The sequence below is a fragment of the Chelonoidis abingdonii genome, chromosome 1 (assembly GCF_003597395.2).
Source record: "Chelonoidis abingdonii isolate Lonesome George chromosome 1, CheloAbing_2.0, whole genome shotgun sequence".
NCBI classification, from domain to species: Eukaryota; Metazoa; Chordata; order Testudines; family Testudinidae; genus Chelonoidis; species Chelonoidis abingdonii.
In genome coordinates, this window is record NC_133769.1 from 108,158,074 (window position 1) to 108,170,399 (window position 12,326).

The following is a 12,326-nucleotide window of genomic DNA, read 5'->3' on the forward strand; positions in this document are numbered from 1 at the left end:
TTTAGACTGATATCAAACAAAGACACACCACCTCTTTTCCCCATTATGCCCTAACCCAATACAGATGGTGACTTACAATGACCAGTGTGTACGGTACATTCAAAATGAGACGGTACAGTCTCCAGGACAGGGAACATACCTTATTTATAACTGCAATCCTAAAAAAAGGGATCAGCATGTATAGACCCTTACTTCTGTGTAGAATCCTGTTGAAGGCAGTGAGTTTTGCAGATCTGAAGACTGTTAGCAAAGCATCGTATAAATGCCTTGTGTTATAGTCTACTACAGTGTGCAGAGAACAGTGTTATCACTACATGAGGAAAAGGTTCTTGGGAACAGCAATTGTCACTACATGGATATACACATGGTTAATGCCCATCAAAATACTCTGCTAACAGTCCTTCGCAGGTGATGACACATGATGGTCAAGAGGGATCTAATCATGGCCTGGCTGTGGTTAACAGAGGATCTTTGTTGACTCCTACAAATCAGGGCAAAAGCAGAGCAATGCTCAAAACCCCATTTGGTATTGATCTTTGTACTGCCACACATAAAAAGGGCATTAGTGTAAGAGACCTGGCTGTGGGCAGTCATGTCTATTGGTCAGAGCAGGAGTCAGGCCTAGTGGTCAAAGCAGGCACTGGGAAGTGGCTCCAATCCAAAGGTCAAGGCTGCAGTCAGGAATCAGTAGCCACCACAGGAGTCAGAGCTGGAGTCAAGAACCAGGGTCAGGGTAAGGAAGTCAGAACCAGGAGCAAACAGAGGTAGCAAGGAGTGAGTAGGAGCATGGCTGGGAAACAAGGCAAGAACTGGACTAGGAGCAGTGATGGAGCAGGACAGGGGGAAAAAGTGGCGAGCAGCAGGCACAGGGAGTATTGTGGCTACAGGAGTGAATGCACTGAGCAGCCAGAGAGCTGCCACTGCTGCTTGGCTAAAAGTCATCCAGCTGCCCTTCCTGACTAATCGAGCACTGCAGTCAATCAGGTGGCCTGCTGCAGCCAAGCTGCGCTTGTTGGGGTGCCCTGACCCCTGACAATTAGACACCAATCACAGTTATGTTCCATGGGTGGCTTGACTACTTGGGTTAGTGCACAGCCTGTGATCTGAGCGTATCCCGTGGCAGCATTGTCTGCTATGTCCTTTTCTTCACAGGGTCTGTGAATTGTACTTCTCTATAATCCATGATTTGCTACCTCATTGTATCCCCAGTGACTATTATATGCACCCATTGGAATACAAGCAGCCTAGATTGGCAACCACATACACCCGCAAGCTCCACATCCTCCTTGCCTTCCTATCCAGGTATTCTGCATGGATGTGAATCAGCATAAGAGCAAACGGGCTTGTGCTGCTCCTGTGGCACTCTTAACAAAAAATGACTTATTGCATCCTCCTGCTACATCAACAGAGCAATGTGGACTGCTCATCCAAGTCCATGGTTGCCTGGCACCTCTGCCTTCATGAAACTGGCATAACACTTTGTACACAGGCACAGTGCCATCTGAACACATGGTCCGTATTACAAACAGCCAAGAGATCAGTGGATGAGCAATCAATATGTTTACTGAAGGCAACATTCCGAGTTAGGAATATTGTTAGTCACTTGAGCTTCCATGCCTATACTTAAAGGAAAAGAACATTACTATTTAAGCTCAAAACTGGATTGATTTGGGCCTCATACTAGGAAACTCAGAATGTGAATTCTGATGAAGCCAGATTGGTATTCTGCAAAAGTGCTGAGAGGGTAGGGAAGTTATAGTACAATCGCCTTTCCCCTTTGACTTCCCCAGGAAAGTCCCCTGCAAAGAGGTTCTTCTCAGATGGTTCAATGAAATTACCAGAAATCGGTTAAACAGGTTAAAATGGTGTGAAATGTTGTTTTGTAATCGCTGGGTTAAACCCTTCCAGATAACAGAATCATTTAAGGAGAACAAAACAAAAAAATCAGTATTTTAAACAGGTATGATTATTAAACATATGGTGATCATTATACATTTTCTTTTTATTGCCTTATTTTCTCCCTCATTCTTCATCACCAGACATGCAGCCACCCAGCCAGTTGTTATAGCTTTCCAACAGCTGATGGGGTGGGGGTGGGGGTGGGGGTGAGGGGTGGAAAGGGTTACTCTTGTGGTGGACAAGGCAGCTCACTCTATTGCTCAGAATTTCTATACTCTGCCAACCCTTGAAATCTCTGAATATTGTTGCACTTTATTTCTACCCATACGATTTTTTTGTTGGCAAATCTACCCAGGGAAATGGAAGTTAATAAGGATTTGATTTGTTGTGAATGTGTGCAGGCATTGTTAAAGGGTAGGGATACATTGACAAGATAATTATTTGCATAAGACGACTATGCAGGATATATATTTATCTATTTTTCTTGTTGGGGGGGCATAAATAACAATGATAAATATATAAAAAGACCACAGGCTGACACATGTATTGATTTATGAGCAATTTAAGCCCTTTGTTTAGTTATCAAGAAAAATAAAATACTGGTGGTGTGGGAAAAGAAATGACAGAAAACTTTAAAAAATATAGTACAGTAATAAACAAACTCAGCAGCTATGCCCTGGAGAGCACTACCTTACTATACATTGTCATTTGCCAATCAGAATGCAAGAGCTCCACAACCTATGATTTTCTGTTAAGTAAATAAACTCCAGCTGCTGTACATTCTGATTGGCTGGTAGTAACATATGGAGTAAAACTGAAACAATATGTTCCTTGTAAATATTTGATCTGCCAGTTATCTAATGGCAAGAGTATCTCAGTGTCCAAATTTATTTCTATCTGCCAAAGAAGAGTGCTTGGGGTTGGGTTTTTCTTGTTGCCAGGGGCTTCCTTGCGTAATCTTGCCAATATATGGCTTGGCACAGAACAGTTAGTTTCTGGCACTATGTATACACAGTACACTGTGGTGTTTACTTTGCTCAATAGCATCATAGTCACACTTCTCTGAGTATTTAATTTTATCTGCCTTAATATTAGCCCCCACAATATGCCATAGAAAGACACGTTCGCTGCTACACAGAACTTACACTCAAAAGAGCAAAATGTTCAAGGTAAGATTGTTTTCATATCAGATTATTTTTTTAAACAGTATTTTATTTTCCCCATCCCCCCTTAACCAACCATCTCTCTCCTCTCTTTCCCAACCTGCTCCGCTGGTGCTGCCCGCCCCACTGTTCTCTTCTTCCAAACTGCTCATCCTACAGCACAGATTCAAGCACAAGATGAGAATCTGGTGGGTGGAACAAAACCAATCACCCAGTCAGATGATGCCCATTTTAATGGGAGTGTCTGGAGATCATCTGCTGGTGTCCTCTAGGGGCAGAAGGAAGGGCTCGCACGGTATGTTTCCCCTTTGCAATCATTGGCAGCTCCTGCTGCTTACTCTTGCTCGCTACCACAGAGGTTGGTGGATGGAGGCTGGAGGTTCTTTCCTCAAGACGATAGGCAAACGCAGTGTTAAACAGGGTTAAGGAGTATAAACTCCCATCTTGATGCATGGTGCTGGTCTTCACTCTACAGGACTCACTGAACATCCTTTCCACCCTAAGCAATTATTATTTCCTAACTATATCACGTCATGTTAACAATTTTCCATAACTATCTCAGCCTTCAGCAAAACTGATTAACCAATTGTCTGCTGCTATAGCATGAAAACCTCACCTTTATATATTAAAAATAATAATTAAAATATCAATAAGATTGTGTATGTTCATCAATAATAATCATTCAGATTTTCATACTGTATTGCACAAGAGCAGACAGCACTATCATACGGCACTGTGACAGCATGATATGGGCTGGAGAACAGTAATTCATGGATTATAAAACCAGAAATGACTGTTGCGATTATCAAGTCCAACTTCCTGCATAACAGGTCATAGGACTTCCCTGAATAAATTCCTGTTTGGACTAAAGCATATCTAGAACCTGGGTAAACTTAATTTAGCCCCCTTCTGCTTATGCATTATCATACAGTCTTTAATTATATGATCATATGCTGTTTTTCACAGGAGATTTTAGGTGCAAAACTCCAGCAAGTCTCTACTGAGCATGCGTGAACTGTGGCTTGTAACTCAGCCAAATTTGAGTGGATTTTCCCAGGTACAGAAAAAGCACATCTCTGAAACAAAGGCCTCTCCTTTTTAAATTTCAAGCCCTGGTTCAAAGCATGGAAGCACCACAAAGTCTCAAAAAATGTTGCCAGACTTTTTAACATGGGGGAAAAACACCTATTTTCCCCTCACCTCAATCTTCAAGAATGCAGACATCTGTGCTGAAGTTTTCAAAATAAATGAATAAATAAATTCAAGCTGAAGCAAACACCCAGCATATGAAATTTCATCCTGAATGGTTAAAATTTGGGAAAGTTACAAGCAACTGAAATCAGGGCCTTTAAATGGGAAGTTTGAGGTTCCTTAATAATAAATAGTGCTACCAGCTTGCCTATAAGGTCTATAGCTAGCTGGCACAATGTGCCCAATACATATACACACAAATACTATATCAAAAATACTATATTGAAAGAATGTTACTAAGATTGCAAAGCCAAGCATTCAAAAGTAAGAAATGCCAGAATTAAGGCCTGTGCAATCTTAATCCTACCTCACTGTGCATATGAATTATGACACAGTGTTTAATTAAATTATCATATGCCATTTGTTCTACAGACTTCCTGCCTCATTCAGTGCACAGGATGAGCCATGCACAGTCAATCAGACAGCTGTTAATATTTCTTTTTATACTCATTATTCATGTGCTGATCTAGCAAAGCACAGAAGCAGGTGTTTAACTACTCTGCTGGACTGGGGCCTCAATGTGTGACCCCATGCCTTAATCTCTCTCTTTTCCCACCCCCCCTTATATATTCAATGGAGTGGGAAGCCCAGGACTAAACCCAGTGATTATGCCCTGTTGACACTTTTTTTTGGCCTGACATACAGTTTGTCTAACTTGCTAGGCAGGGTCCCTGCCCTGGTACTGGTGGTCTCACGGAACATGAGAACATTTGGCACCACCTAGGGACTAAGGGCCTAATCCAAAAACCACTGAAGTAAACTGGACACTTTCCATTAACTTTGAAGGGCATTGGATCAGACTCACAGTGAGAAGCCCTGTGTGAGGATGGGGAGAAGACAACTACAAACTCATGACGACTGGTGTTGAAACATTAGCAGCAGGTAGATAAGGCAGAAATTGTACCAGTAATGGAGAACCCACTCCGGGGACTCCATCTCCCAATCCTGGTGGCAAGTAGGCAGGCTATGAAGAGCCCCCGCCAGTCCGGATGACTGAAGAAACAGGAGTTTGTGAGAGGCAAGGGAAAAAAGAAGGAAGAGAAAATGTGGGTGACAGCACACAAGAGTCAAGAAAGATTATTTGTGGGGTGGGAGCTCATGCCAGTGTTCATGACCCCCATACTCAAGCACTAGGGAAGACAAAAAGAAACTGTATCTCTTCATTTGCAGTTAACTGATCAGACCCCAGTGAAGGGTCTAACATTGAGGCATAAGGGACACTGAGGGTCCCACCCCACAAATACTCTTCTTTGACTCATATATGCAGTCACCCAAAATTTCCCTCCCTTCTTTTAACTTATCTTTATCACAATTCTCTGTGTCATTCACTGTTGTTAACTCAGTGAAATAGCTTTTCCTAATGAAGGACCCGTATGTGGGGCAACTGCTCCAGCTCCCCAAACTGCATAACACATATTGGCATATTTCAGGAAGGAGCTCTGAAACATTAGCATTTTGCTGAAAAGCCCAGCAACCACGGCACAGTAATGAGAGGCACTTTCAAAAACATCTTTGACTCATGGAGAGCTCAGGGGAGTTACAGAGCTACACCCAGAATTCTGACCCACAGCTGCCACTGTCAGACTCTTCTTTTTATTTCGATTTGCTAGATCCAAATATCTGAAATGGGCATGAGAGGAGGTTTTAAATCACTGTTTGTACAACATTGTCACAAATTCTGCTTTGCAACCCTCTTTAGGTAGAAAAACAGCATTAACACAAGCTCCATTTCACAGATTGTTCAGAACAGCGCTACCTGCATTGCACACTTGAACTTTTTGTTTGAACGGCTGACAATGGCCGAGAGGATTGCAGGTATGCTGATAGGATATGGCAAGAGCACTGCAGCACAATCAGAATAAATAAAAATCAATAGAATTCTGCTGGTGTGGGCAGTAAAAGAGAAAATAATTATTTATCAAGTCTGACAAGAGGTCCAGAACTGCAGGATCATCAGAAGTGCATTCTTTACTTTCCTCAAGAAATGCGAAACAGGGCACCAAGATCACTACAGCATGAACAAACAGCCTAACATCTTTTCTTGTTTTATTATTTCATACCTGGAGAGAACTTTAAAAGAATCTTGGTGTAGTTATGATCGTTCTAACACATCTTTTATCCAAGGACCTCAAAGCATGTGACTGACATCACTAATGAAGTCTTACAACAACCTCGTGAAGCAGGTATTATCATCCCCATTTTACAGAAGAAGAGACTGAGGCACAGAGCGCTCAAGTGCCTCTCTCAAGGTCATGCAGGAAGTCACTGGCAGAGCCAGGAAGAGAACCCAGATCTCCTGACTCCCAGTCTCATGCTGTCTCTCCTAGTGTGATTATTTATTACTTCTATTGTAGTAGCGCCCAGAGGTCTCAATTGTGAGCCAGGTTGGCTATCCGCTGGACAATCATAAACGAAGATATGTGCCTCAACCCAAAGCATTTATAATCTAAGGCCTATCCTGCAATCTGATTTGCTAGTGACTCCAAAGGGGCTCCACATGAGTGCAGAGGTCCACACAACAGATCTGATCGCAGGATTGAGGCCTGAGAATCAATGTTCTTATACTGCACTTGTCATTACGATACCTCAGTGCTTCACACTAACAAGCATTAAAACCTCCTCCAACCAGAGTGAGCTGTTTTACTAGTTTTACTAGCCTTTTTGTGTTCATTAGAAAAAGAAAAGGGAGAAAAGAGCATATGGAACTCCATAAAAACAATGTTTGAACAGCATTCAACTTTTAATGCAAACAAGTTAGGAGATTCAGGGTGAATGAGTTGTGGAAGCTGCATAGAAAATTTTGAAACACATTAGAAAAACAATTATCCTAATACAGGCAGCACCGGCATGGTCACCTAACAATTAACAATGCTCAGCTTTGTAGAAATTTTCCATATTTGGTGTCTGCCTCTGCTTGACTTTTTTCAGAATACCAGGTGAAAATCCTCAGTGAATTTCTCAATCCTTAGTGAATTTCTCAATTACACCACTCTCCTGGATTTGTGGAAAAACAAGGTGAGATGAGGGCTTTGTAGGTCTATCAACCCAGGTCTCCCATCCAGACAGAAAAACTGCCCCTAATGTAAAGTACTAGCTTTCTGCATGCGATGTTGCCCCCTAGTGACTAGCCCACAGAGTGAGTAAGGAGCCTACTGTTACTACCAGCTCTGAAGATGTAGCTCAAGTAGTAGAGGCCAGTGTTTTTAAAATTGAAGGACTAGGGTTCCTAGACCCAGTTCTCCAGGTGTGTGTGTAATTTATCTGGCAGCTATGTTGGTTGTCTTCAGCACACAGGTTTATTAAAATATTGACCTATTGCAGGCCTCAATCTCCCTGTTCTCCTACAGCATTCAGGTGGACAATGGTTTGCTCAGAACAGAGCTGTAACCTACATTGATCATGTGCAACTCCCAGCACTCGCTGAGGATTTTTGCAGCCTCTGCAAATGCTGTGGAAAAACCTGTTAGCGCCCCAGGGAATTGGGGCATAATAAAACACCAGGGGATATGGTGATGCAAGTGCTCCAGAAAAAACTGAAAGGGGGGCATTTTCTTATTGCCAGGTAGGCCTGTGCTAAGGCCCCAGTGATCTGAGAGCAGAGGTGGGCAGGTTCCTGGAAAGAAGAACTATTCGTCAAGCAGCTGGCCATTTCCTGCCAATCCCACTCTTGGGACAGGACTGCAGATGACAATCCCTGCAGGTGAAGCATCGTAAAATGACAACGATATGGTGCAAACGCCATTACAATGTGATGCCACTCTGAAGTGTTAGAGGCTAACGACCTCCAACCTATGATGTCTGGATTGAGCATGGCGGAAATGAAAAATGATGCAGGAGGAAAAAAACATACAAGCAATTCACCCAGACCCTTAGATGCCAAATTTTACACCAAAAGTAGCCAATTTGTAATTCCTTGAAAAACAGGTTTTATAATGGAAACACTAATAGGATTAATTATATAGAAAAGTTCTGAGCACGAGGCCTTGCTGTAATATGGCCAATACTAAAAACTAGTATTTCTGTCATTGCAGTACTTCAGAGGCTCTGTAGGAAGTACTAAAGGTGGGAGGCTTAAGAAAAGGGGAGATGGATACCAATGAATGAGAATTGATTTCCTTTGAGAAATTCTAGTATGACTTCTAAATTAAGCAGCGAAGAGATGCATGTGAGAGCGAGGAGTTAAATCATGTTAAACTGAAATCCCAGGACAAAATACCACTTTTGATTTAAAATGATATACAAGAGTGAGGAGCATATATATTCAAAAGAGGTTATTTGATTTCACACAGAATCATCTAAAATAACCAAGAACACCCTTACCAGGAAAGCATTGTACCCAGATGTATCATTTTTTGCTGGAAAAAAACAAGCATAGTGGCAGGCAGAACCAGAATAGGTATAGAACGATGCTGCTGAAGCAAATGAGTGAACAGATTTAGGTTACTTGTGGGGATCCCCTAAACTGGAGATCGCATTTCTCAACAAAGGGGAGTGGGACATTCCAGACACACACAACATGGAGGAACAGAGGTAGGACTGTTTGAAGGAAGCTCTTCTCTGATTGTTTAGACTTGAACACTCCCCTCGTCACCTTGTACAACCATAGTAGGAAAAGTCTCGTTTTTCTAATAACTAACAGCATGTTAACAGTCTCAGCATACATAGTTTGGAACAGAGAGCAAAAGGTGGAAGAAGGCTGAAACATAAATGTTACGGTATGCACATATGAGCTTGCTACTAGACATTAAGTCAGCCCAGGGCTTAATCCTCTACCTTTAATCTCCTTTGGTGCTGTTCCTTTACTACCAAGCAGAATGAGATGTAAGTGTGGATTCTTCTCCTCCCACATTAAAAAATTAACTCTGCAAACACTTATATGCATCATCATCACAAAGCACAATGTCCAAAGAATCTTTTTTCCTCCTAACATAGACCTGACTGGTGCCAGCAGGGGTTGCTCTGTACAAACCAGGTGGTGATTGGTTTTATCTTTTGTTAGTTTAAACAGCAAAAAGCTGAAGCCATGTACTGCTCTGTGCTGAAGACATTCAGTAAGAGAGATTAATTTTAGCTAAGGAAATGCAAAAAACTCTCCTCTTCAGCCACACCATTACTGAATAATCATTTGAGTATTTAAAGATCCCATCTATGAAATTTGCTATCAAGCCAGTCGCAGAGTCAGTGTCTAGATGCATAACCAATGATATTGTCAGTTCTGATTAATCAGCGGTCCTTGCCAGGCTTATGGCCAATTAGAATTTACCATAATAAAGAGGTGACAGCTGGTGTTGCTAAGCAACTGCTGTCGATAGAGCTAAAGAAGCCAGATGCATGTAGATGTTACTGTGGATTTCGACAGCAACATGTCAAAATAATACAAGCTTCTGCCCAGTGGAAAATTTTACAACCAAGAACTGGGCACCAGAGTGAGGAATGTGTTTCCTTTTCAGCATAAATGCAAAAAAGGAAGATTTGTTTTGAAGCAGAGTTTAACCAGTCAATCATTACTCTGGATTTAATTAAGAAGTATAGTGTCAATAGAATACAACTCTGTCATAAGATAATGGTCTCCTACTGTAAATAAATGCTGATAAATTTACAGAAAATTAGCAGAAAAATATTTATTTTCAATCAGTGGTATTTATTTTGCAACTACATTCTATTCCAGTGACCTATTTCTATTATATTCCAGAATTAAAGAATAAAGGGGAGAGAGGGATGAAAAGAGACTGACAGAGGTTCGTGCATTACAGTGAGAGCTGCTAATTCTGCAAATACTGAAAAGCTGTGTTCTGATTGGTAGTTAGCATTAAACTTTTCTGTACTTTAGTCCATCAGAGCAGCTTATTTTTAAAAGTTTATTTATTTATTACATCTTCTACACTTTTATGAGCATACTGATTTCTTATTGGAGAAACTTATAAGGCCAGATGCTCAGCTGATACAGAACAGCACAGCTGTACTGAAGTCAATAGAGCTATGTTGATTTACACTAGCTGAGGCTCTGGCCCACATTGTGTTGATACACACAAATAAATAAAATTAACGGAAATATCCTATCTCCTAGAACTGGAAGGGGCCTTGAAAGGTAATTGAGTCCAGCCCCCTGCCTTCACTAGCAGGACCAAGTACTCATTGCACCCCAGATCCCTAAGTGACCCCCTCAAGGATTGAACTCACAACCCTGGGGTTTAGCAGGCTAATGCACAAACCACTGAGCTATCCCTCCCCTCACAAAACAATGGAGCTTGAACAGTTTGACAATGGCATGTTGATAGTTCTTTAAATATCCTTGAAGTGCAGCATACAAGGAAAGTGCTTGCAGAAGACAAAACATCAGCTTCTTTGGATTAAAGCAATGGCACTTACTGCATCTTACCTCTTTCATTTTTGCAGCGCTGAAGGCAGGGGTCAGTATGCTCCGGACTTCTTTCCACCTCTGATCCCGCAGACAAAGAATGCTGTCAATTACTGGCTTGGTAACCAAGCCTGGTGTCTGAATCAAAATGAATGCAAATGGGGGTTAAAACACGTGGCACTAGAGAACTATTTCGGCATCCCAAAAAATTACAAGGGACAGATTCTGATACGTATTGAATAGTATCTTACTCTACAAATCATTCCACTGAAGTCCATATCAAAACAAGGGAGGAGTATTAAAATGCAGTCCTAACATATTACACTGAAATACAGGACAAGGCCCAGTCCCAGCCTGTACTCAACACAAAACTCTACTTGTTGGGTGTCTCTCACTGATAGTTCTGTCTGAGTAAGAAACTGAAGATAAAATATCAGCGGGGTAGCCGTGTTAGTCCGGATCTGTAAAAGCAACAAAGAGTTCTGTGGCACCTTATAGACTAACAAACGGTTTAGAGCATGAGATTTAGGAGATGAATACCCACTTCGTCGGATGCTGAAGATTGTGACCAATACTGGTCAAATGTAATATAAGTTTTAAATGTCCTTTTCCCTTTGTTAGGTTCCACAGTGTCCAGCCCCACTCCAGTTATGGGCTTTTGCATCATGAAGACATCCAGCATCCACTAAGCTTGTAATACCAACACCCACTATGGAATCCCTCTAAAGAAAGTAGTGCCAGCCAAAGTGTTGTTTAGGTAATGGAGGGGGTGTTTGGAAGGAGGCTTGATACACTTAACATATTTTACAAAACTATGCAATGGACTTTTATCTTGCAAAATGTCTAAAGTTCTACTATAAAAATATTTGGTAACACTACACAGCATAGTAAACTAATGGCACTAATCTGACACCGCACAGACAGCTCTGAGCAACAGTGGGTTGATTGCCAGAAAAAGAGTGCATAGTGGGACACTACATCAAAAGGAGAGGCTGCAATCCATGTAGGAACGAAGGTCATAAGACAAAATAGAATGGACACACGAACCAATATTTTCATGGGGCAATAAGGGGCATTCAGTACATAGTAAATGCTGAGGAAGATTTGACAATTCCCTTCAAATCATCTTTAAAGTAATTCTTTACTTTTATAGTTTTTATCCTCCATATGAGGCCAATTTAAAGCAGAACCTTCTTCAAAGTTCATAAAGGTCCTTGAAGTTCCACGAGCCTTGAAAATAAAATTTCTTTCCTCAAGGATTTATCAAATCACTGATTTCTCACCCCCTGCCCCACCTTGTGCTTCCGATCCGCATGAACCAACATGGCCCTGCTCTTTCATTTGCTTCCTCATTTGTGCACCAGGCTTGTCTCATTCCTACTCAACAGCAGAAAGCTCTGGGAGCCCCTTGCATTCCCTTATGCACAGGTAGTGGGACAGAGAAAGAGGACTGAATGAATGCTGCCAGCTGTGCTTAGTACCCCGTAAGAAGGCAGGTCTAAGGACTAGGTGAGGTGGGGATTTGGCCCAGCCCAAGAAGTTGGAAAGTTGTACAAGGGAGGGACCCTTGCTGAATCTTTTCTTAAACTGTAGTAAGGACTGTTGGCAAGTATACTCCCTATACAAAGTGCCTCTGAAAGCATTATGCTCGCTCC

The 12,326-nt window shown here is 41.7% G+C and overlaps 1 protein-coding gene across 2 annotated transcripts in view; it reads right to left on the bottom strand.

The window, feature by feature from the left end:
• The window catches only part of TBXAS1 (thromboxane A synthase 1), a 357,796-nt gene that overhangs the window by 129,369 nt on the left and 216,101 nt on the right, over positions 1 to 12,326 (bottom strand). For both annotated transcript variants that reach the window (XM_075068946.1, XM_032781962.2), the window contains one exon: positions 10,693 to 10,809. In XM_075068946.1, coding sequence (XP_074925047.1) covers positions 10,693 to 10,809 — 117 coding nt within the window. The remainder of the gene's footprint in view (positions 1 to 10,692; positions 10,810 to 12,326) is intronic.